Source organism: Octopus sinensis, linkage group LG5 (genome assembly GCF_006345805.1).
Source record: "Octopus sinensis linkage group LG5, ASM634580v1, whole genome shotgun sequence".
Taxonomy (NCBI): Eukaryota; Metazoa; Mollusca; class Cephalopoda; order Octopoda; family Octopodidae; genus Octopus; species Octopus sinensis.
The window spans coordinates 37,312,248-37,339,143 of record NC_043001.1 but is presented as its reverse complement, the minus strand read 5'-3'; the positions used below and the strand labels follow the sequence as shown (position 1 = coordinate 37,339,143).

The 26,896-nt window shown below is 38.7% G+C and overlaps 1 protein-coding gene across 1 annotated transcript in view; it reads left to right on the top strand.

Annotated features, from left to right (window-relative positions):
- Positions 1-26,896, top strand: part of LOC115212099 (metal cation symporter ZIP8) — a 36,492-nt gene that overhangs the window by 5,301 nt on the left and 4,295 nt on the right. Inside the window, exons 2-8 of the mRNA XM_029780940.2 lie at positions 10,754-10,913; positions 17,040-17,209; positions 19,190-19,318; positions 20,894-20,935; positions 21,708-21,932; positions 24,379-24,583; positions 26,516-26,703. Coding sequence (XP_029636800.1) covers positions 10,754-10,913; positions 17,040-17,209; positions 19,190-19,318; positions 20,894-20,935; positions 21,708-21,932; positions 24,379-24,583; positions 26,516-26,703 — 1,119 coding nt within the window. The remainder of the gene's footprint in view (positions 1-10,753; positions 10,914-17,039; positions 17,210-19,189; positions 19,319-20,893; positions 20,936-21,707; positions 21,933-24,378; positions 24,584-26,515; positions 26,704-26,896) is intronic.

The window sequence follows — 26,896 nt, the reverse complement described above, 5'->3', positions numbered from 1 at the left end:
ACTGGAAAGACTCCTAAGCAATGTACACTTTGTTAAAACAAATATTTTGCCCCCATCAATCAACTAATCAACAACTGCTTCTCTCAATTCCAAAGATGGATTTACTTCAGTTTGTGAAACTCAAAATAATCTGAAGAGATAGCTTCAGCATTTCACAGATCTTTTCTACGATCCATCCTTAGTAGATAAGAGAGTCATAGAAGACCTACTGCAGCACCATGTTATTTAAGGAATGGATAATAATCCTATCACAAGTTAGAATTGCCATGAAACAGATCAACTAAAGAGAAGTTTCAGGAACTGGTAGTTTACTAGCTAAGATCACATCAACCACTACATCCTCCTGTTTAAACATGATGAGGATGTAGTGACTAACCTTGTGACCTCACAAATTGTTGACTGTACAAGATCAGAGGCATCAAGTCCAACTATGTTAACTTTCATGGTATTTTCCTAATTTTAACTTGGCAATTTATCCACCAGACTTTTATTGAATATACTGGAGACATATATATGCTTCGTTCTTGTTTCAGGAGTACCTCAGATATCTTCAGGAGTTGCAGAAATTCAGAGAGTGGAAGCTTTCTCTTTATCAAGTTTTCCTTACTCTTAGACAGGGTGAATAGAAATGCACTGTGGAGAATCTCAGGCAAGTTGGTGGTTCTTCTTTAAGTTGTTTGACCAACTGGACACTGCTATGGAGGGCTACATCAACTCATATAGTGCTCTGTCAGAACAGTGGTGTTAAATAGAAGATATACCTGTGCCAACTTTGTTATCCCTGTGCTTTGCAGTGGTGATGGCTCATGCATTTAAGGACTGTTTTTAGGTATCTTTGTCTGCTATCACACAACAGATAAATATTTTAATCTGAATCATTTCAAAGCTAATTCAAAGATCATTATAATTATTTTTTTTACAATTTATTATATGCTGATGACTGTGTTCTTGTGTTTCACTCTGAGCAAGATATTCAGAATATAATGAGCCGTTTCTTTAGTGTCTGTACAAATCTGTAAAAGAATCCACTATAAAGGCTTCAGTTATACTTGGGACACTGGAGAAATGAATCTAGTTAAGAGGGACATGAAATTGTCTATTGAGCTTTGCATATATTATGTTTGTATCATCACATCCCTGCTGTACTTATCTGAGACATATCTGAGAAGATCTGAGGTATATATTAAAATCATCAGTTGGAAATTTTTTACACTTATCACAGATGTACTGGGAAATGCAGACTGCCTCAGTATGGAAGCTCATTGGTTTTATTATGTTTTGATGATTTCAGGCTTCTGAAGTGATCAGTTTATGGAGAATTAGTTCTTGCTAAGCAGTCCCAGCATAAACCAAAGAGATTTCTTGGCATCCCCACAAACATCCACAAGTCCTTGAACATTGGCACTGTTTGTTGGGAATATCTTGCATTGAACAGAAAAAAAAAGGATGGTCTGAAACTGGGAATAATAGCATGCAGTTTGAGAAAATTCAAATTGCCCATTAATAGTGAAATGTAATGCCTGAAAACTGCAGTGTTGAAAGTCTGGATATAATCTTGCCTGCATAGTCTGTGGTCATCTTATCATTCTGAAAGCTCACAAGCACACACACACACACATTTCTATTATACTAAATTATTTATGTACTTTTTTATTGTGTAGTTCAGTGGTGAAACTACTGAAGACAGCCACAAGTTCAACTACTTTTACTGAGAAGAATTCTCAAGAGATTTTGTCAACAATATCATTCACATATGAACAAAAAAATCTAAACTGTGGACAGTAAACTCATCATGCATTTTCTACATTCCTTGACATAATTTATAAATATGATTTGCTGTCATTTTTGAAGGCACAAACTCACCAGTGATTTAATGCAATAATAGTTGGAGAAATCTTCAGCAATTAAATACAGGCATTTCTATTGTTTTAACCCCAATGAAATATTAAAACCATTTATGTAAAAATGTTCATATTCTCATTGCATCCAATCCTTCAGTGTATGTTGATAAATATTTAATTATTTTTATAAGACAAGTCTGTATCAAATATATGGAATGTATGTTATATCAATACATTTATCAAATACTTGATTTAGTTTATTTCTTAAAAAATGGTTATTTTTGACAATACAACCTGACTAGTACATCCATCCATCCATCTGTGTGTGTGTGTAGTATTCAACTACTCTGCTCCCCACAAAGATTGCTGGTTTTGTGCCTAAATTAGATACCATTACTATTATTGTTGTTGCTGTGGCTGTTAACAACATGGATAAAACTGAAACCAAACTTTAGAAGGAGGCGAGCTGGCAGAATTGTTAGCACGCCGGGCGAAATGCTTAGTGGTATTTCGTCTGCCGTTATGTTCTGAGTTCAAATTCGACTTTGCCTTTCATTCTTTCGGGGTTGATAAATTAAGTTCCAGTTATGCACTGGGGTCGATGTAATCGACTTAATACCTTTGTTTGTCCCCTCTATGTTTAGCCCCTTGTGGGCAATAAAGAAATAAGAATCATTAGCAGGCCAGAAAAATTTCTTAGCAGCATTTTATTTGTCTTTATATTCTGCGGTCATCTTTGGCTTTCATCCTTTCGAAATCAATAAAATACATACCAGTCAAACACTGGGCTTGATACGCTTGACTAGCCCTTTCACCACAAATTCCAGGCTTCTTACCTATAATAGAAAGAATTCTTATTATTGTGTGGTGGGTTGACAATATTGTTATAGTGTTGAAAAAAGTTTCTTGCTGTATTTGTTTTGGTACTTCAGATTCTGAGTTCAAATCTCACTGAAGTTTCATGTTTCATCCATTTGGTGGGTCAATAAGTCAAGTGGTGTGATTTGATTAATCAACCATCCCTTGTACTTCTCCACCAGTTTCTAACATTCTGTCTCTGTTAGAAATGGTGAATTGAGAGGATTGACAACAGTGAAACTAAATATCTAATATTTCATTTTATTTTCATAGATTCTAGGTTGAAACCCCACTGAAGTCAAGCCTTCCTCTTTTCTAGTTCAATTTTCCACCTTTTTTGATCCATAGTATACAAAATATTATGGTAAATGAGTTACAGCACTCCATCCACTTTCTAAAAAATTTATTATGAAAAAAAAAAAGAAAAATTATTTTAAACAAAAACACATGCCTTGTACTTTGCTGCAAATGAACCTCTGCACCAGTCCAGGGCCTTCAAAACATTCGAGGGTTTCTAAATATCTTGCTGTTTTCCAACATATCTTAAAAACTCATGCCACACCAATGAAGCATATACTACACAGTCTGCTTGTCAGTGAAGTAATTGTCATATTCTAAAGTTAATTGAATTTTATGGCCTTGTGTTTGGGTAAAAAAAAAAACCATCGTTATTATTGTCACATCAGCAGTCTTGTTGCTTATTTCAAATAGTTGTTTCTAATATATGCTCATTTCTTCTGGGGTTTTCATTTATTTGAACTATCTTTCTGGCCTCCTCCAATTAAATGGGCTGCAAATCATCGTCACCATCCATTAACATCTGTTTTCCATACCCGCATGGGTTGGATGGTTTGACCAGAGTTGCACCAGGTTTCAATCTGATTTGACCCGGTTTTTACAGCTGGATGCCCTTCCTAATGCCAACCACTTTACAGTGTGTGCTGGGTGCTTTTAACGTGGCACTGCACAAGTATTTTTATGTGATACTGGCATGAGTGCTTTTTGCATGGCACCAGCACTTGCCTCTTGCAGGTCAATCCTCTTCACTAGGAGGAGTGGTCTTAACACTTCTGCTGTAACAGACAGGTTTTTTTGAATACAGCAAAGCGCTAGGTATTTTGGTCCTTTGTCATCTTGTGTGAAAGGTCCAGTATCCTGAAGTCGTCTTTCAGTACTTTGTCCCTCATCTTCTTGTGTCTCCCTCTTCCATCTGTTCCATCCGCTTTGAGAGGTCAACACTTTATGGAGCTGTTGGCATCCATCTGCATTACATGACCAAACCAGTGCAGTCTTGTCTCTAGTGCACTGCATCTAATTCCTCTTACACCTGACTTTTCTCTCAAAGCACCAGCACTCTGTCGAACATGTACACTTACATTACACATCAAGTAAAACAAAGTAAGGCAGAATTTCTCTTTTGCAATAGTACAAAATTTAAAATGAGAAGTATCAACCATCTGACATATCTAATTATTTTTCATTTTCCCCCATCACAACAGCAACAGCAATATTGTACGTAGTATTTGTTGCTTATTTTCTCATTACTTGCCTCTTACTTGGTAGATGAACCATTAATTAATCTCTCAAATAGAGAGAAGGGGGAGGCAGAGAGAGGAGGAGTTTTGTGTGTGTAAATAAAAATCATGAAGTTACATGTATCTTCTCTGGAGGATGTACTGTCAAGCTGAAGTAATACAAGTTACTAAAAACATTGTTATTGTGTTAATAATAACCAAGGTCTTTCGAACAATCATCTTCTTCACAGCTTGCTAGAAAATCTCTGTGTGTCTGTGTGTGTGCGTGTTTGGAAATTTTGGCCTACAATGAAAGAATATAGATTTTCTTGGCTTCTTTACAAAATGTATTGCTTCAAGTGAATTACTTATTAACAAATTGTTATTTATCCCTCAACTCCCTGGTTAGTTCTGATCAAGCAAACCTATGATTAAAGGCATTCCAGTTATGATCATACCATCCTTTTTAAGTGTATGTAGGTCTACGTTGTCCCCTGTATCCTTTTCTTTTCCAAAATGCTAGGGTATGATCTGAGGAAAGCAAACATATAGAGACTTTCTCTTATAAGTAAAAATTCAGATAGAAGCAAATGAATATTTAACGTTCAGCTGTTTTTTCCTTTTTTTTTTTTTTTTTTATCTATTTTGGGTAACAAATATGTGTCTATTTGTATATTTATGTGTATATACAGTGTGCCAGGCAACATTTTTATCCTCATGTTTTAGAAAGGAGGGCAGGCAGTGTCCATGACACTTACTGGTCCTCTAAGACAGGTGGGAGGGAGGAAGATATCCTCTAACTTGAAGGCAGGCCTGAATACTTGCAACAGAATGGACTAGGCTAAAAGCACCTTAGATGCCAGATAGTGATGTTAAGCTGACAGGTCAAGTTTACCACTCATGTTGGCCTTGATGAGATCTGAAGTCAGAACACAAAGTACTGGAACAAACACTGCAAAACATCCTGTCTGATGTTTTCATGGTTCCACCAATCCACCACCCTGATTTGGAATTTTTTCTATTTCCATCTTCAAAGGGTGAAAGACAGAAGAAGGGTGAAGAGTTCAGATCCTCTGCAGGATCTGAACTCAGACTACTGATAGTTGGAACAAATCCTGCATAGCATTCTGTCTGACACTCTAATAATTCTGTCAATTTCCTGCCTAAACTGAAAACAACAAAACATAATTAAAATATATGATATCAGACATAAAAACAATGTGCTTCCAGAAAATAACAGGTTACACATTTAGCTAGATACATCAAGAAAACAAGCTCGTCAGCAAAACTGCCCTTGACTCAAATGACGATATTAATGCCTCTATAGAAGTGAGTGGATGCCAGGATCAGGTGGGGTATCTTGCTCCTTCCAACTATGTCCATGACAATGAATCTTTGGCCCTGTGGAGCCACTGATCAGGCATCCTTGGACGTACTCTAGATACAGCAGTCAAAGTCATTGGGGGGGCACATGTTGGATGTCACATGATAATGAATCATCATCATCATCGTTTAACGTCCGCTTTCCATGCTAGCATGGGTTGGACAGTTCAACTGGGGTCTGAGAAGCCAGAAGGCTGCACCAGGCCCAGTCTGATCTGGCAGTGTTTCTACAGCTGGATGCCCTTCCTAATGCCAACCACTCCGTGAGTGTAGTGGGTGCTTTTTACGTGCCACCGGCACAGGTGCCAGATGAAGCTGCCAAACGGCCACGATCGGATGGTGCTTTTTACGTGCCATGGGCACGGAGACCAGATGAGGCTGGCAACGGCCACGATCGGATGGCGCTTTTTATGTGCCACCAGCACGGATTATCAACAATTCCTGGGTTGCATGGGCCATGTGGGAGGGAGTGGAACCCCACTTGAACATGCATATTCCACACACCCTCACTTACACTCTACATTCTCATTTTCAGTCCCTATCAAGATCAGATTTACTTTTCATTCTTCCAGGTCAATATAATCCACTTTAACCTTACTTCTAAATGTGAGCCCTTGGATCCATGTTGGAAATCAATATCTTTGTCACGAGTAAGATTTTCAGTATATTTTAGTGCGTGTGTGTGCATGTAATTTTGGCTAAAATACAACAATCTTAACACTTGCTCTTTTTAAGTGTCAACAACATAGAAATTGTACAAGTATGATGTCCTCATATCTTGAGAAACTTGTTTGCTTGGGATTTATGTTAAAGCTTGACGAATTTGGTGTTGAACATCAAAAGATCTTGTAATGTCAGAAATTTTTTCAGTCCACCAGAGAGATATTACTAAAATTCCTTTAGGGTAATTTATGTGTATAGAGCTGCTTGTTTCAGGCTTCGTTATTGAAGTTTGTATAATTTGTATTTGTTAGTAGTAAAGAATATTTCCCCCCCACATGATGTTATGCAGTAATGGTATCTGGAAAACTCAGATATGTTTGTTTATACTTGCGTACATGTACGTGATTTAATTTTCTCTTTTTCTTATATACACATTTGCACATACCCTTGTACATATATGCATAAACTTGTGTCATGTTCTTTCTGTTGGCTGTTGGTGGAGGTGGTGGTGATTGGAGAGCTAAATTTTCCCCAAACTTATGTTGTGTGTATGTGTGTGTGTGTATGTTTTTTTCATACATCTCTCTCTCTTTCTTGTGATCCTTTTGATTTTGAAGAAGTTAAACTTGTGAAACAAATAAAAGGGCTCATGGAATCTCATGTTTCACCAAACTAAATAAATGTCATAGTAAAAAAAAAAGAAAAAAAAAAGCATTTATTGGCGCAGGAGTGGCTGTGTGGTAAGTAGCTTGTTTACCAACCACATGGTTCTGGGTTCAGTCCCACTGCGTGGCACCTTGGGTAAGTGTCTTCTACTATAGCCTCGAGCCGACCAAAGCCTTGAGTAGATTTGGTAGACGGAAACTGAAAGAAGCCCGTCGTATATATGTATATATATATATATGCGTGTGTGTGTTTGTCACCCTAGCATTGCTTGACAACCGATGCTGGGGTCGATTTGCTCGACTAAAGGCAGTGCTCCAGCATGGCCACAGTCAAATGACTGAAACGAGTAAAAGAGTAAAGAGTATTGCTACAATATTAGACTTATCAGCTTATCTATAGATATAATCTTAAGTTCAAATCTACTGAAAGTAATTTGATATGTATTTGAGTATTGCATTTAATTCTCTATGCCCTTGTTCACTTTTCAGTCAAGAATATGTACTAAGTAATCAAGAAATTTTACTTGTGATAGATTGGCTTTCTGTCTAGTAGGTCACCATATCTAGTTAATAAGCCAGAATTTAATATGCATCATAGGCTCAGACGTGGCTGTGTGGTAAGAAGTTTGCTTCCCAACCACATAGTTTCAGTCCCAGCCTCACTGTGTGGTACCTTGGGCAAGTATCTTCTACTATAGCCCTGGGTTGACCAATGCCTTGTGAGTAGATTTAGTTGACAGAATCTTAAAGAATCCTGTTATTATTTGTGTGTGCATATGTTTGTGGTATATGTATGAGGTAGTGAGTTTGATTCCTGGATTGGGTTGTGTGTTGTGTTCTTGAGCAAGACACTTTATTTCAGTTGCTCCAGTTCACTGCGCTGTAAAAATGAGTTGCAATGTCACTGGTGCCAAGCTATATTGCACACTGCCTTTCCTTTGGATAACATCAGTAGCATGGAGAGGGGAGGCTGGTATGCATGGGCAATTGCTGGTCTTCCATAAACAACCTCACTTGGATTTGTGCCTCAGAGGGTAACTTTCTCAGTGTAATTCCATGGGCATTCCTGACCAAAGGGGGTCATTTTTTATATGTTTGTGTCTTGATATTATGTGATTGTTTTAAATGAATGTCACTAGGTGTAGGTATGACTACCTTAGATAAGTTTCTTCTGTCATAGCCTTGGATTGACTTGTGAATGAAATTTTATAGTTGGAAACTGTGTGGAAGCTTTCAAGTTCTTGGATAGCAGAATTTATTGCATCAGATGTATCAAAAATATACGAGTGATTTGGAAAATTTATCTTGAATGAAAGAAAAAGCCCTAGTTACTTCCCTCCATTTTTGTGTGGTAAGAAGCTTGCATCCCAACCACATGGTTCTGGGTCCAGTCCCTCTGTATGGCTCCTTGAGCAAGTGTTTTCTACTATAGCCTTGTGAGTGGATTTGGTGGATGGAAACTGAAAGAAGCCTGTTATATATGTGTGTGTGTATCTGTGTTTGTCGTTCTCCCCCCCCCCCCCCTCACTGCTTGACAACCGGTGCTGGTGTGTTTGTATCCCACCAGGCTTTAAAAAAAGTCCTAGGGCCGATTTGCTTGACTAAAATGTGATGCTCCAGCATGGTGGCAGTCACTTGACTGAAACAAGTAAAAGAAATAAAAGAATATCAATTAATAATATTAAACTATAGATATTACACACATGCAATCATACACACATGTAATTGAAGAATTAGACTTTTCTGTTATATTTTCTGTAATGAACTGGAATACCTATGTTTAGAATTTCATCAAAATTGCAGATGAGGGTTCTTTCCCTCTGTACACACCCTAAAAAAAATTGTAATCGTGCCACATGTATCCCATACTACTGATTTTTATGCGCATATTCCAAAATTCCAGTGTTATAGAACCTGTTAAAAGGATTTTGCTCCTGAAAAATGGAGGTCATGGAGCTCTAAAATACGAGAGTTAAGGCCCCTATTGGAGGTGGGCGTCTTAATGTCAACCAGAGAAGTTGAATTGTCGAGAATCTTTTTAACTTGGGTTTTATATCTATTGCTTGAATTTCTTTGAAATAGGAAACATATGTTCACTGGGTTTGTAAAAGAGAGCAAAGCTACAGGAAACCAAAAGACGAATGATGACAATAAGCAGTCAGCTACCCTACCCTAGTCGTTACCACTCCCAATGTAGGATTCCTCACCATCCAGGTGACAGACACAGCCGTAAGATGCATTACGAATCTATAGCAATTGGAAGGGTGTGACCCAACTGAAATAAACATCAACAACTGTGTGACATGAGGGCTAAGGAGAAATGAAAGTGTCACCTCTGGAGTTTGCAAATGACCAATATACTGATACATAACTGGACAGAATAAATTTACAATCTCTAAATGACTTTGACTAACCAGTCACTCATTTGGGAAGGCCTTGAAATCAATGTTACCATCTGGGGACTATGTGTGACCCAGTGATAATAAAAAGACTGAAAGGAGGTCTGCAACCAAATAACTTTATAGAACACTTTGCAACTGAATCAGTGGAAGCAAAGATGCCTCTCATTTATTTGACAATTTATGCAGCACATTGCAGAAATCACAATCTAAGTATATCTCAAAGCAAACTCTTACACTATTGTACCATTGAATTACAAATAATGCTCATCTTTTATGCTCGGGTGACCCTACAGCTTCCAAGAGTACAACTGAATTCATCATTGCTTAGATAAAATGACTAAATTGTGGGTGTTAGGTCCCCATGAAGGGGTCTTTCTAACTTGTAAGAAGATGAAATTTTATAGATCTTACTTTATTTGTGTGTAATATCTATGGTTTAAAATTTCATCACAGCAAAAATATACGAATTGTCATAGGGGTTATGCATAGAATATAATTTCCAAATTTCCTAAAGATCCATTCAGTACTTTTGACCTAGTTTTGGATCATAAAATAAATGACTAAAATTTGGGAGTTAAGGCCCCCATTAGGGTGTCTTAGAATCCTCATGTGAAGTGGAAACTTTGAGAATACTTCTTGATGTGTGTCAATTACCCATGGTTGAAATTTCATCAACATCAAAAATTTATGAATTTTCATGGGGGTTCTGCCCCCTTTAAGCCATCTGAAATTCAAACCAAACATATTGCATTATACCTGCCCTTATGCATTGAATCTAAGTTTCAAATATCATAAGGATCCATTCAGTAATTTTGGTCCATGCAATTGTATGAACTACACAGCATTACCCTTCTCCCAAGGCTTTGATTTTGTGTTCCAAATTTCATTATGATCGGTGCATAGTTTTCGAATGTATAAGTAACACACAAACACACATAAAGACATTGACTTTCATATAATAGATATGAATATGCACATATACATACATATATATATATATAATGTGTGTGTATTACATACACACTTGTATTCAGACAATCAGTATTACAGAAAGTATGATGTGACTAGTTCCATAAATCTCAGACCGTCCAACAAGCTTTCACAGAGTTTCCCTACAGTCAATTTCAGTGTCATGTGTAAAAGGAAGCTTGGCCAAGGTGCTATGCAACAGTTGGAATCAGTAACACTTGACACCAATGCTAGATAGAAAGATTTGTAGGTGCCTGGTATTTGACTATGTCCAGTTCTTTCCGTATTTAAATTTTATGTTCATTTTGATTTCATCTCTTCAAGCTTGCTAAAAATAAGTATCAGTTGAATTAGTACTGAGATTGATATAATCAACTACATTATATGAGGCATGAGCACAGTAAACAAAATATATACATATATGTCATAAACACACTTGTTTACCTATTTATTTGCAGTGCATGAATTCCAGCAGTCTCCTCCTTCTGTACAACTTCTCCATTGACTATAATATTACCCGAGATGACCTATTGCTTCTATCACCTGCCATTCTGCACCAATTATACACCTGTAAAACTGTTCCTGTAGGTAACCAAAAGTACAACAAATCTGCTGAAGGTATTATACCCATCCTTTCCATATTTTTCACTACCTTTGATACATTTTATAATTACACGCATTAATTTTTATTGATTTCTCTCCAGTCTGTCACCTGTGTTGTTATTTTACCGTGAAATATACCTGCCTTGTGGTTGCAGCTGGAACAGTGGGTTTTCTATCTAGGTGTTCTTGATGCTTTGAGAGGGTAGAAACTAAGCTCTGATTTAAATAACTACTAGCCATGAACCATGAAGCCTCTCTCTATAAACCTGTACAGCAATATGTTCACCTTTTGAGCCTACCTCTTGCATATGTAAAATCTTAATTCACTTTCATTTTTTTTATCACTGTTACAGTGGGTTTGTGCCCACCTCCAATCAAGCTTTCCTGACTTCTCTATTCTCCTCTCATCACTCATATTGTCTTCCCACTTGCTCAGGCCCCTTATCATCATCATCATCGTTTAACATCCATTTTCCGCGCTAGCACGGGTTGGACGGTTCGACCGGGGTCTGGGAAGCCAGGGCTGCACCAGGCTCCAGTCTGATCTGGCAGTGTTCTACAGCTGGATGCCCTTCCTAACGCCAACCACTCCATGAGTGTAGTGGGTGCTTTTTACGTGCCACCTGCACAGGTGCCAGGGGGTGTCTGGCATCGGCCACGATCGGTTGGTGCTTTTAACGTGCCACCGGCACGGAAGCCAGCCAAGGTGGCGCTGGCATCGGACACGTTCGGATGGTGCTTTTTTATGTGCCACCGGCACAGAAGCCAATATATCCTGTCCTTTCTTCTGAATGTTGGCTCTCTAGAATTCCCCACTCAGCACATTCTTCCTGTAGCCATGAGATTGCAACTATTCAAGAGGAACGTTAATCACATGTATCTGACCACCCTCGGAGAGTCTACAAAGGTTGTGGGCATAGTCCCTTCCTCCTAACAAAACAAATGAAAAATACAAATTATTGGGTGGAGTACCCTGGTAAACTCGTACAAACAGAAAAATGTTATTTGAGGCCAGAACAGTTGTCATCATCATCATCATCATCATTTAGTGTCCGCTTTCCATGCTAGCATGGGTTGGACGGGTCAACTGGGGTCTGTGAAGCTGGAAGGCTTCGTCAGGCCCAGTCAGATCTGGCAGTGTTTCTACGGCTGGATGCCCTTCCTAACGCCAACCACTCCGCGAGTGTAGTGGGTGATTTTTACGTGCCACCTGCACAGGTGCCAGACAGAGCTGGCGAACGGCCACGAACGGATGGTGCTTTTACGTGCCACCGACACGGGGCCAGACAGAGCTGGCAAACGGCCACGAACAGACGGTGCTTTTATGTGTCACCGGCACGGGGGCCAGCCGAGGCTGACAACGAACACGAACGGATGGTGCTTTTACGTGCCACCGACATGGGGCCAGACAGAGCTGGCAAACGGCCACGAACGGACGGTGCTTTTACGTGTCACCGGCACAGGGGCCAGCCGAGGCTGGCAACGGACGCGAACGGATGGTGCTTTTACGTGCCACCGACACGGTTGCCAGACAGAGCTGGCAAACGGCCACGAACGGATGGTGCTTTTACGTGTCACCGGCACGGGGGCCAGCCGAGGCTGGCAACGGACACGAACGGATGGTGCTTTTACGTGCCACTGACACGGGGCCAGACAGAGCTGGCAAACGGCCACGAACGGACGGTGCTTTTACGTGTCACCGGCACGGGGCCAGGCGAGGCTGGCAACGAACACGAACGGATGGTGCTTTTATGTGCCACCGACACGGGGGCCAGGCAGGGCTGGCAAACGGCCACGAGCGAATGGTGCTTTTACGTATCACCGGCACGGGTGCCAGACGAGGCTGACAGCGGACACGAACGGATGGGTCACTTAACCCCTGCTTTCTGATATATGATTTGATTTTGATTGTTCTCACTGGTCTTGCCGGGTCTTCTCACGCACAGCATACTTCCATAGGTCTCGGTCTCTGGTCATTTCCTTGGTGAGACCTAGTGTTCGAAGGTCGTGCTTCACCACCTCGACCCAGGTTTTCCTGGGTCTACCTCTTCCACAGGTCCCCTCAACTGCCAGGGTGTGGCACTTTTTCACACCCCTATCTTCATCCATTCTCGCCACATGACCATACCAGCGCAATCGTCTCTCTTGCACACAACATCTGATGCCTCTTAGGTCCAACTTTTCTCTCAAGGTACTTACACTCTGTCGACTATGAACACTGACATTACACATCCAACGGAGCATACTAGCTTCATTTCTCGCGAGCTTACGCATGTCCTCAGCAGTCACGGCCCATGTTTCACTGCCATGTAGCATGGCTGTTCGTACACATGCATCATACAGTCTGCCTTTTACTCTGAGCGAGAGGCCTTTAGTCACCAACAGAGGTAAGAGCTCCCTAAACTTTGCCCAGGCTATTCTTACTCTAGCCGTTACACTTTCAGCACACCCACCCCCACTACTGACTTGGTCACCAAGATAACGGAAGCTATCAACTACTTCTAGTTTTTCCCCCTGGAAAGTGACGGAAGTTGTTTTCTGCAGATTTTCAGAGGTTAATGCTCCCGAGCATCTGCCACATACAAAAACCATCTTCCTAGTTAGCCTTCCTATGACATTGCTGCACCTCTTATGTGTCCATAGCTTACACTTACATCTTACAGAGTTTCTACCTACACCTTTTCTACAGATTGAGCAGGGCCATCTACCTGAAGGCATTTCTGATTTGTCTACCTTCCTACTTATTACAACTTTGGTTTTAGCTAGGTTGACTCTAAGGCCCTTCGATTCTAAACCATGATTCCACACCTGAAACTTCTTCTCCAGTTCTGATAATGACTCAGCAATTAGAGCAAGGTCATCAGCATAGAGGAGCTCCCAGGGGCATCCTGTCTTGAATTCCTCCGTTATTGCCTGGAGGACTATGATAAATAGGAGGGGGCTGAGGACTGAGCCTTGGTGGACCCCTACCTCTACCCGGAATTCTTCACTGTACTCATTGCCAACCCTCACCTTACTAGCAGCGTCCCTGTACATAGCTTGCACAGCTCTCACTAACCATTCATCTATTCCTAGTTCCTCATTGACCACCATATGAGGGATCGGGGGACCCTGTCGAAGGCTTTCTCCATGTCAACAAAAGCCAGGTACAGGGGCTTATCTTTGGCTAGGTATTTCTCCTGCAGCTGCCTTACCAGGAATATAGCATCAGTGGTACTTTTCCCTGGCACGAAACCAAACTGCATCTCATCTAAACTAACTCTCTCTCTAATTAGTTGGCTTATGACCCTCTCTGTAACCTTCATCACCTGATCCAACAGCTTGATACCTCTGTAATTATTTGTATCTAGGGCATCACCTTTACCTTTGTAGCAGTTGACTATTATGCTGCTACACCAGTCATTGGGTATGACTCCTTCATGTATCACCTGATTAACTATACAGGTGACTAGGCTATAGCCGACACTACCAGATATTTTGAGCATCTCCGCAGTGATACCTGATGGGCCTGGGGCTTTCCCTGTCTTCATGCTTCTAATTGCCTTAGCTACCAAGGAACTATCAACCCTGATAGCTGGTCCCTCTGTTGGGTCAACGTTCGGCAGACTCTCTTTATCCCATTCATTTTCTTTATTCAGCAACCTTTCATAGTGGTGTCTCCAAGCCTCTCTCTTTGCATCCTCGTTTAGCGCAAGTGAACCATCTTCCATGCGAACACACTTCTCTCACACACTGTCTTGCAACGCGAAACACCTCCAGTCTTTGGTCCTCATGGCGCAGAACATTGGCAAATTTTTTCTTATCTGCTTCCCCTCTGGCTAGATAGACCTGTCTCCTAGCTTCCCTTTTAGCAGTCTGATACAATTCCCTGCTACCACCATTCTTCCAGTGCTTCCAAGTCTGTCTCTTTTCTCTAATAGCCCTGTCTACGACACTGTTCCACCACCACGTTACCTTGGGACGAGAGGGGACTTTGCACCAACCACAGATCTGGTCAGTGGCTCTCAGCAGGTTGTCCCTTAGAAACGTCCAGTTGTCCTCTACCCCATGTGATACTCTATCCCCTTCTACTTCGTCAAAGGCTTCAAGTAACATGTCTCTAAATCTCTGTCCATTCACAGGATCCTTAAGCTTCCAGGTCCTTCTTCTCCATGTTGGTCGTCTTCTGGTTGTCCTCCTACTCCTGATCCTAAAGTCACTAACTACCAGTCTATGTTGTGGGGTACATTCTTCGCCTGGGAAGGTTTTGGCATTTATAAGTAGCCATCTCTCCCTTTGCCTGGCAAGGATGTAGTCAATTTGGCTGGTATGTTGGCCCGATCGGTAGGTGACTAGGTGGCTGGTAGGTTTCCTGAAGTTAGTGTTGCAAATCATAAGATTATTTGCATCGCAGAACTCCAGCAGCCTGGTTCCCTCCTCGTTGCGGGAACCAGAGCCATAGCCTCCATGTACGCCATGGAAGCCCCCAGCATGTCGTCCAACGTGACCATTGAAGTCACCAGCCACAAAGAGAAGGTCTCTGTCGTTCGTCAACGAGGTAGTCTGCAGTAGAGTGTCATAGAATCGGTCTTTCTGTCCATCAGGTAGCCCCGACTGAGGAGCATAGGCTGATATAATGGTTGCTAAACTATGATGAAGCGCTAACCTAATCTTAAGTATTCTGTCGCATACTCTGATTACCTCAATTACTTTATCTACCCATTTCTCAGCGATAAGTATACCCACGCCTCCAACCCCGTCAGTGTTCCCTGCCCAGAAAATCTTGTACCTGTGTTCCTTGCCTGTGAGGAACCTAGCAGAACCTCCTCTCCACCTTACTTCTTGCATGCAACATATATCCACACATCTCCGTTCAAGCATCTCAATGATGATAATTATTATTAGTGGTGGTGATGACGATAAAGGATGTTATATTCAATTGTAACCATAGTTAAACCATTTCAAAGCTGAAAATCTGACTAGATGTTACTGTCTCTGACTAGCCACACTGTAAGTTCTGTGTATTGCTTGTATTTATTTTATTATTTTTATTGAGTGTCTAATAATTGTTGTTAGTGGCTGAGTTAATAGGATTTCTGGCTGTCAGCTGAAGAGCCAGCACTTTGTATTCTATCACCAGCACTGTGATGTGTCCTTGAGTAAGACACATAACTGTCCGTTTAAGTGAAAGCTGATACTTCAGATCTGTACAGTTCATTACTAGAAAAAAAAAGAAGAAAAGAAAAAAAAAACCTTTACAACTGTTTGCCTTTTGTCAACACTGATCAAGGGTAGATTTATCATCAAAGTAATTTCAGCTGTGACAATCCATCTCTTTCTCAGATGTCTAAAACTACAAGGTGCTATCAAAAGGTTCCCGGAATAGTTATGTTTAATAAAAAATAACACATTTACCTTAGTTTTAACATCATCTCCTTTAAAATAGTTACCTTGCACAGCACTGCACCACTCTCAGCATTCCTGCCACTTTTGGAATCTGGCCTGGAAGTTGTTTTCCGTGAGTTCAGGACCTTCTGCAATTCACTCTTGATCTCTTACTTGGAAATAGATGGGGGTTGGTGATATGGCATGAAGATTATCTGAATAACTTAGCTTCAATAGATCAAGAAGAGAGCAGCTTAGAAAATAAACTATCTTTATCTACATTGCAAAATTGAAATTAGTAACTTATAGGACATAAAACTAAAACCCACTTGTTCTCACCACCACAAAATATTATGCTCTGGTAAAATCATGGGAAAATCAGCATGCTGATGACAGACTGAAGAAGCCCATTTGAAAATGAAAATAAGCAAATATCACTTAGATAATATAATAAACTACTCTCAGACTATTTTCACTTGGGAATCCTAAATGCTTAAATTATAACTATCATGGATCAGAAGAGTGTATTCATAGAATGATGTTTATATTTAGTTTCAGTTCACATGACCTGAACAAATGAGTTTGAGTAAAACCATCCTACCCACCCTTTTAGTAATACACCTACTGACATGCACACCTGCACAGACACATGGATACTAATAAACATCCACACACACACACACACTACTTGTATACATATGGAACATGTGCATAGCTACATTCTTTAAGGAGAAAAAAATAATATTGATTTCAGGTATTTTCAATGGTTTCTTTCAGCATGGGGATTTGGTTTCTTGTTTGTAACACTTATCAACCTGTGTGCTCTCTGTGGTGTGGTGGTACTGCCTGTCATGAATACACGTATCTATAAAAAAGTCCTGCTCTTCCTTGTTGCTTTGGCTGTAGGAAGTCTTGCAGGAAGTGGGCTTCTTGTCCTAATTCCAGAGGTAAGTTATCAAATTTTCAATACTCTTCAAATTTATTTCCTCATGCAGATGGGTTTTTTAAAATGTTCTTTTGTGTGTGTGTGTATGTGTGTGTGCGCGCGCACAGGAATGCCTGTGTGGTAAGAAGCTTGCTTCCCAATTACATTATTTTATGTTCAGATCCACTCGGGCAAGAATCTTCTACTATGGCCCTGATCAAAGCCTTGCGAGTGGATTTGGTTATCAGAAACTGAAAGGAGCCATCGTGTATATGTATGTATGCATGTATGTATAAACACACAAGAGTGAGCAGACAAATGAAAGAACAGGGCACTCAATACATTTAGTAGGAGTTACATGCATTATTTAAAACAGTTTGATTCAGTTCCGTGCTACAGGCCCCTAATGGGAAGACTCCTTTAGGTTTCTAAAATGTCAAATTGGCATTCAGCATTCCAGAAACATGAAGGAGCAGGCTTCCTTGTAGGGGTTTGTGAAACTTGAAGTTGCATCGAACTGAATCAAGCTGTTTTAGATAATGTGTGTGGGTGTTTGTGTATGTCTTTGTGTTTGTCCTGCACCACCATTTGATGGCCAATATTGATTTGTTTATGTTCCCGTAACTTTGCAACTTGGTAAAGAAACTCATTGAATAGGTACTAAGGTCAATTTGTTTGACTAGACTAGCATGGCTGCAGTCCAATAACTGAAACAAGTAAAAGATAATATATATAAAAAAAAAACAAAAAATGGAACAAGACCATAACAGGTGACAACAAAACATGGGAAAAGGTAATATAAATATTTGTTTTATACTTAGAAGTGATGCATAATACCAGAAATTCCAACATATCAGAAAAGGTTTTCCAAATGTGAAAATGCAATACTGCATCATTTGTGCATATGTGTATATGTGCAGGTGATGCAGAATTACATTTTCACATTTTGAAAATCTTTTCTGATATACTCTTTTACTTGTTTCAGTCATTTGACTGCGGCCATGCTCAAGCACCGCCTTTAGTCGGTCAAATCGACCCCGGGACTTATTCTTTGTAAGCCCAGTACTTATTCTATCGGTCTCTTTTGCCGAACCGCTAAGTGACAGGAACATAAACATACCAGCATCGGTTGTCAAGCAATGCTTGGGGGACAAACACAGACACCCCCCCCCACATATATATATACATATATACGACAGGCTTCTTTCAGTTTCCGTCTACCAAATCCACTCACAAGGCATTGGTCGGCCCGGGGCTATAGCAGAAGACACTTGCCCAAGATGCCACGCAGTGGGACTGAACCCGGAATCATGGAAATTTTCCACTCCTTCACAAATTCGTGGTCATATTTTCATGTGTAAGTAGGGATAAATGATGGAAAGTTAGTGTCTCTGTAGTCCTTATATAAAAGATGTGGAAAAGATGAAAGAAATTTGTTTATTTGTTAGGTAATACTTAAGTTGACAGTTTTGATTAGAGAAGAGACTTCTTGGTTGAGGATTTGACAGTTATTCCTGTTATTGGTATCTTACTGCGTCCAGGAATGTTCTTCCCCTTTTGAAACATTGCGTATGACCCATTGCCTTGTCGCTGTAAGCTTGCCTAAACATGCTCAATGTCTCTTTAGCAGACTTCCCAACTTTATTGCAAAATTTCACATTGGCTCTTTGTTCCAACTTCTTGTCCATGTCAAAATGGCAGATTACAGCATACACGTGATCGCAAAACACAAATTTCACAACTTGGGAAATAAACACAACAATGTCACAGGGCACATTGCCTCATGAAGGTCACTGCTAGCTCTCACTGCACATGCAACCGTGTGCTGCCATTTGTTTGTATGCTACAGTCTGGGAACTTTTTGATACCATCTCATTTGATGTTCAAATTAAAAATACCCATACCATACCGTAATGAAATAGTGGATGTCAGATATTCAAAACTGAAGTCCAAAATTAATACAAAACATCTTAATTTTGTAATTTTCTTGTTCTCTTTCCAGGCCTTTGAACTTGTTGGTACACAAGAGGACCGACATGGTTATTTATGGATGAGCACTACAATTATGGGAGGGGTATATTTATTTTTCCTTATTGAAAGATTTCTAAAGTCAGCATTTGAATGGAAGAAGGTAAGATTTTTTTTTTTACTTTCGTATTACTGTAATTATTTCTTCTTAACTTTCCATCTATGTACATTATAGATACATCTGTTCCATTCTTTTCTGACATTTTATATCTGATAACAATTTTGGCAAGGCAAAATGGTTGTTAAATTGATAATGGTCCTGTCAGCTAGTACATAGTCAGCAACATTCCTTGAGGGTGGTGAGTTGGTAGAATTCTTAGAACATCAGTCAGTGCATCATACAGTATATAGTTAGTTTTTTTTTTTATACTCTGGGTTTAAATTCTGCTGTGGTTGACCATGTCTTTCATCCTTCCATAGAAGCTAAAGTAAAGTGCTTGTCAAGTACTAGAATCAATATAATTGACTATTTCCTCCTCAAAAATTTGTGGTCTTGTGGCCATGGAGAGAATAACAGAATTTCATCAGTTGGCAATCTTTTTACAGATAACTTTTCTTATAAAGCAACTGTTAAATCTATTTCTATACATATAATGTAAGGGACTATGAAATAGGTTGTGCCTTAGACTGTGTTAATGTGATCATCAGTTACTGTTTCATTTTAATTGCCTTAAATTCTGTTAGACCTATACAAACATGGAAAATTGAACATTGAAATGATGATGACATTTGTGTGGTGTAACTAAAATATGTTGCAATAATATTCAGTGAGACAAAAAAAGTACAAATTCACAAGTGCTTTTTTGATTGTTCTGAGTAATTTTCTTAACCCTATAATGCCTACATTATCAGTATATATAAGAGCATAGTATTTCAAGAATTATTAAAACATATAGAGTCCATTTTATGTACTACTACCCTTTCATGTATATGTATCATGTCTGGCAATGCTATCTGAAATAGACTGGCACTTTATGCAAAGAAAGATTTATCTCTTATCCACTAAATTTCATGAAACCAGAGCGTTGCTTTGAAAAGCTGTCAAGACATAGGAAGCCTTATATTAAGCAGTTAGGACAGTGTGTAATTGATGACTGATTTGTTAGGTTGCAGTAGTGAGCTTAAATACTTACATAAAATGAGAAGTGATGGTGAGAAGCCATTTCTGTGTTTCAGTTTTGAAAGAGGGATATCATTTTCATTGAAGCCAATGGAGCTGAAATTTCATATTGAAATTTAGCTAAGAGTCAAGCAATTAACTCTGTTTTTCACAGTTACATGAAATCATAATGAATTTTAAATAAATACCCTGTTAGGCCCACAAATCAGATTTTATTCTCTGTATTTTGTAATTGTTTGTTTTAGAATGAAAGCCTTTATGCATGAATTTTTAATAATTAGTTAACAATACTAATAAAATAATCAGTGAAAAGTTCTTAAATTTAATTATTACACACTGAATTTAATTGTCACTATTGGAAAAATGAAAAAAACAAACTAATAACTCTTTCTGTTGATGACATTATATTCTATAACTACAGCTCGTATATTGACAAATAGAAAACTTATAAAAGATTTTTTTAAATATCTACATATTTTTCATAATTTCAGCTATATTCGCAAATGAGTTTTAACTTTAAAGTAATTTTATTGTATTTTGTTTCATCCCTTCTTTTAGAACAACAATGAGGATGATGAAGCAGAATATAGCATGATAATGGTGAGTAAACATATTTCATCATTGTCTTAAAATTCAGATGCTTCAACGCCAAATACACATTTTAGCATTCTGATATTGTTAACAGTAAGATGTGGAAATATTTTCTTCTACTATATTCCAGATTCTAAAAACAATTGATTTTCTGCCCGAAAAGAAAACTTACTGTAACTCTCTGATTATGTTTTTAAAGCATATTTTTTTCTGAGTGTACATTATGCTACCTTAGTATTTTAGGTAGGATACACCATCCGATCATGGCCATTGCCAGCCTCGCCTGGCCCCCGTGCTGGTGGCACTTAAAAAGCACCATCCGATCGTGGCTGTTTGCCAGCCTCGTCTGGCACCTGTGCCGGTAGCACTTAAAAGCACCCACTACACTCACGGAGTGGTTGGCGTTAGGAAGGGCATCCAGCCATAGAAACATTGCCAGATCAGACTGGGCCTGGTGCAGCCTTCTGGTTTCCCAGACCCCAGTTGAACTGTCCAACCCATGCTAGCATGGAAAGCGGATGCTAAACGATGATGATGATGATGATGATGACACCAAGCTTTTATAGCTTAACATTCATGACTTTATGGTGGTTGAATGTGATTGTACTTCTCATTAGAATTAAGGTGCATACCTTGTGAAGATATAGTGTAGAGTTTATATTGTAATTGTCTGTTTTAGTTTTAAGCATCAACATCTTTTTAACAGCTGCTCCAATTTTGATGTTTATCAAATTTTGTTGCCAAAGTGATTATTACCTGTTTCTCTTTTGCTCAATTTCAGGATAAAAACAAAAACCGCCAAATTAGTTGTCTGGAAGAAAATCCCAATATATCAGATATTGTTTGCTCTGTGAAATCCAAGACTCCTGTAGACAATGACACTGCAAAGCTGAAAGATCCTTCAAATTATCATGCGTCTGCTAGTCAGTGCACATCAAGCTTGGGTCGAACTAACAGCAGTGAATTTTTAGATATACAAGCTAAAACTGAAACAAATTGTAATGATGTAAGTTCAAATCAAATCTTAAAATTATGTAATCTTCCATTTAGTACATTATTGTTTAGTATCTTAAATTTCTATGTGAATATGATCAAGGAAGCAAAGTGCCAGACTATATGCTTTGGTGTAAACTAACTCTGTATCTTTTGTAGGAGTTGATAAAATAAGTACAAAATTTTATTTACAATGGACGGATAGGTGTCCTCACCTTGTTTGTTGTTACCACAACATTTCGGCTGATGTACTCTCCAGCCTTCATCAGATGTTCTGGGGGAATTTCAAACCCAACCCTTTATTTGACTAATGGAGTACTCTCTCCTCATTCCTAAGGTATTCTTTTCTTTTGCCGATGTTATTTTTTCTGTTGATATTATTTCCCAAGTCCCTGCCTGGGATCAGACACAGAATCCAAGGGTTAGTAGCCTGCACTCTTATCCACTTCCTGTAGGCAATTATAGGGTGAATTTTTGGGCCTATAAACCTAATATTTTATCTTTTCTTAATACTGGTTCCCATATTACATTTATATCTGCATTGAGTCTGCTTAGGAGATTATTGTGTCCTAGCATATGTGCTGCCTCTTTTAATTTTCGTATTTTCCAGTGGTGTTCTCTGTCTATTATTTGACTTCATCCCACAGGGGAAAGTGGTGACTATTTTTCCATAAATGATTGGCTATACCTGATTTTTCTATATCTCCTTGTGTCACAGCTTTACAATGTTCCTCTACCCTTATTTTAAGGGGGCAGCATGTTTTGCCCTTGTGTAACCTACTGCAACTGCATGGGATGGAGTACATGTAATTTTTGGAGTGGTTGGCGTTAGGAAGGGCATCCAGCTGTAGAAACTCTGCCAGATCAAGACTGGAGCCTGGTGCAGCCATCTGGTTCACCAGTCCTCAGTCAAATTGTCCAACCCATGCTAGCATGGAAAGCGGATGTTAAACGATGATGATGATGATTCTCTTCTATGGGTGGTTTTACTTGGAGGAGATATATGCAAAGTGCTGTATTACTTCTGAATACTGTCTTGATGTCCTATAGACTGCATGTCTTTTGTATCTTTTGTGAGAAGCCTTTGACATAAGGTAGACAGACTGCGGTCAGTTTATGGGTTTCATCCTCTCTCCTTTTCCTAATTGGAGTGGATAGTATGTTTTCTGGGTAGTTGTTGCATAGTAGATTGTTTCTAAGCCTGGTCATTTCTTCATGGTGTGTATCAGGATCACTACTTATAGTCTTTGCTCGATGTTTTAGACACTGAGCAATTCCTCTCTTTATACTGTATGGCTGGTGGGATTTGAAGTTGAGGTATTCAGTGAAGGTTGGCTTGCACTATGCAAATGTCCTGAACCCATCCTCAGTGCATGTTATTAATACAGCCAGGAATATCAGCTGATTGTCTTTTTCCTAAGCAGACCTAGTGCAGATATGAATGTTATATGGGAACTGGTATTAAGAAAAGATAAAATATTAGGTCTATAAGCCCAAAAATTCACTCTATAATTGTCTACAGGCATACAGCACAGTGGATAAAAGCGCAGACTGCTAACCCTCGGATTCTGAATTCAATCCCAAGCAGGGACTTGGGAAATAATATCTACAGAAAAATATAACATAAACAAAAAAAAATACCCCATTAGTCAAATAGGGGGTTGGGTTCAAAATTCCACCAGAACACCTGATGAAGGCTGGAGAGTACATCAGCTGAAACATTGTAGTAACAACAAACAAGGTGAGGACATCTATCCATCCACTGTAAAAAAAATGTACATAATTCCTCATCTCAAAAATATGGAATAGCAAGTACAAAACTTTGTATGTAATGAAAAGAAATTAATAATTTCACATTAATTCAGTATGCATGGAATTGGTGTTGGATATGTTTGCTTCTATTGTTGGAAAAAGTATTTGGCATCTGGATATTCTTTACCTTGCCAATGACTTAGTAGTGAATAGTATAGGAATGACACTGATCTTCAGTTTGGTAGATAAATCTGATGGCATTTGAACTCAAGACTTTGAGGCCAGTAGTGCAACACCACAATTGTATTTCACACTTCTTAGTTATGTTCATGTTAATTAAGATATCTATCATGCCTTATAAAATTATAGCTTGATAAGTAGGTGCAGAAGCCATAGAATTTCTGAGATGCTTCCTCAATGGAATCTTTTGGTTAGTACAGTTAGTCTCCAGGTTGAATTGTTGAAGATTGTTTGGAAGGGAAAATGTGAGAATTCAGTTTTGGAAAAGAAGGATTGTGAGAGGTAATTTTTGTATGAGATTTGGAACAGAAAAGCACAATGTGAGAGAAATATATTATATGATATCTCTTCAGATTTGATGATGATATGATTGTGTTTAGGATGATGATGGTGCTGACTACAATGATGTTTATGATATACATTTTGTTTCATATTTATTTATTTATTTTTTATTTTTTAATCAACAGAACAGTCGTGGAGATTATAATGACTGCATCATTAAAACAAGTAAAAAGAAACCAATCAAAACTGTTGCTTGGATGATTATATTTGGTGATGCTTTGCATAATTTTATTGATGGCTTGTCCATTGGAGCTGCCTTCACTTCTTCTGTAATGACCGGCATCAGTGTTTCCCTTGCTGTTATTTGTGAAGAACTACCTCATGAGTTAGGTAAGAAACATTATATTTACAAAATGAAGCAGTGGCAAAAAGTTGAGATACATTTTTTAAAATCAAATATAAGTTTTTTTTTATTGTTGGCTTGACATTTTTAAGAGAGAGCTATGATCAATTGAGTTGATCCTAATTAATGTTAGTACTTATTTTATTGACTCTAATAAAATAAAATGATTTTATTTGAAGATAAAGATAGCTCTTATGGGATGCAGAGCCACTATTGCAATGTTCTTAACACAAAGTAATATAAAGCAAAAATGTAACTAAATAAGAAATGCCTTAATGATACAAGAAATAATTAAACAAAGGGAATAGTTGTACAGTGGCACAAGACCAAAGACCTCTAACTGGATAGGTAAAACAACTTTTTTTTCTCTCTTAGAAACCAATTGCCCCTTCTGTTTTGCCAACCACATTGTTCTAGTGCTTAGTGATTGCTCATGTATGCACAGTACAATTTATGCTACATGGTACTTCCTGCTTAACATCTAATATATATTGAATGCTGGAATTTGAAAGCTTGATATGAATTGAAGTTAACTATTCCATCTATTTTCTCCACTCCCTATTCCTAGGAAGGTCATAGGAGCAGAGGCCTCAGGTGCTTCCTCCATAGAATCCTCTCAGAATCAATTGTCATTATACTTTCTGGATGGATACCCAAATATGACCAACTGAAACTATGGATATTATCCAACCATTTCATTCTTGGTCTACCCCTGGGCCTCCTGCCAGTTGGCTTGGCTTGAAGAATCTTTCCTGTGATTCTTTCTTACAACTTTCTTATTACATGTTCATAGTACTAGAGCTGTGATTTCTCAATGTGAAGTAGTGGCTCAATTGAGAGAGATTCCCTAATCTCCAAGCTTTGCACTTTGTTGAGTAACATTACCCCAGAGATTCTTCGGAGGAACTCCATCTTGGCCACTTGTATTAGCAATTGTGCTCTTTTGGTCATTACCCAGAATTGGTGACCATAGGTGAGGATAGGCATGAAACCAAACCGAAGATAGCAAATTTGGGTTTTTTTTACCTCTTCTCTTCTGGGGATTGAATGCTGGAGCTGCCAAATACTATGCCAACACCTGAAATTCTAGCATCCAATTCAACCTCCTGCCTCCCATTACTTGTGAATATGATTCCAAGATACTTTAACTTTTCCACTTGCTTTAGTTTTGCTCCACTAGCAAGCAGAGTGCACTGGGAAAACTTTCTTGAGGAGACCAATGTCTCAGTCTTCACAACACTAATTCTCATCCTTGCCTTGCAGCATTGGGCAGCAAACCTATTTGCATGAGCCATGTAGTACCATGTCTTTAGCCAATATCAACCGAATGATCCTACATTCACTGATTGTGATACCACTTCCACATCAGTTGTGCATGTCATTCCAGTTCTTGAAAATTATGAAAAGAAGATGCGACTATACACATTCCTACCAAAGTCCAACACCCACATTGAAAGGTTTTGACCTAGCACCATTTACATATATCTGAGCATTCTGATAGGGACTTCACTGCAACTAGAATTTATTAAATTTTATAATTTATATCTAAAGTAATTCATCCAGCAAATGCTGCTATGGCAAATGGGTGTTAAGATTTAATTTATGACAATGATGATAACGGAAAGCTCTATTCCGGAGAATCACAATAAAGAATATGATTACAGCAGAATCCCATTTGGTCATTGTGTTGTGAGGTGTTGATTTAACCCATCTTATTGACTAAAATCTTTCTTGAAATTTTAATATTTTCACGAGACACATCAACTGTATTATCTAAAAGCACTATTTAGGATTGTAATCCTATTTCACAAAGGTAATATCTTAACATTAAAGATTTCCAAAATGGAAATACACTAACTTTCTAATGAATTTTATGTCAATTATCTAATTGGTACTTCATTTCTTATTTTTCTTTGCAGGAGATTTTGCTATCCTTTTGAATTCTGGCATGACATTAAAAAAAGCTCTGCTCTTTAATTTCTTGTCTGCTTGTATGTGTTATGTTGGTCTTATATTTGGTATTTTATTGGCTGAAGTTACTGCAGCTCATACTTGGATATTTGGAGTAGCTGGTGGCATGTTTCTCTATATCTCACTTGTAGACATGGTAAGAATTCAATTTTTTTTGCTTTGTTTTTCATCATTAATCAATGGTTTTGTTGGAGTTGTAGCAGTCACAAGTCAATTAGTTGGAATTTGGCATGATGAAGATTGTAAAATCAGAACCTGGCTAAATGAATTCTATAATGAAACACTGTTGGAACAATCAGGCATTTCAGTGTGACACCATTGTTGAGTGA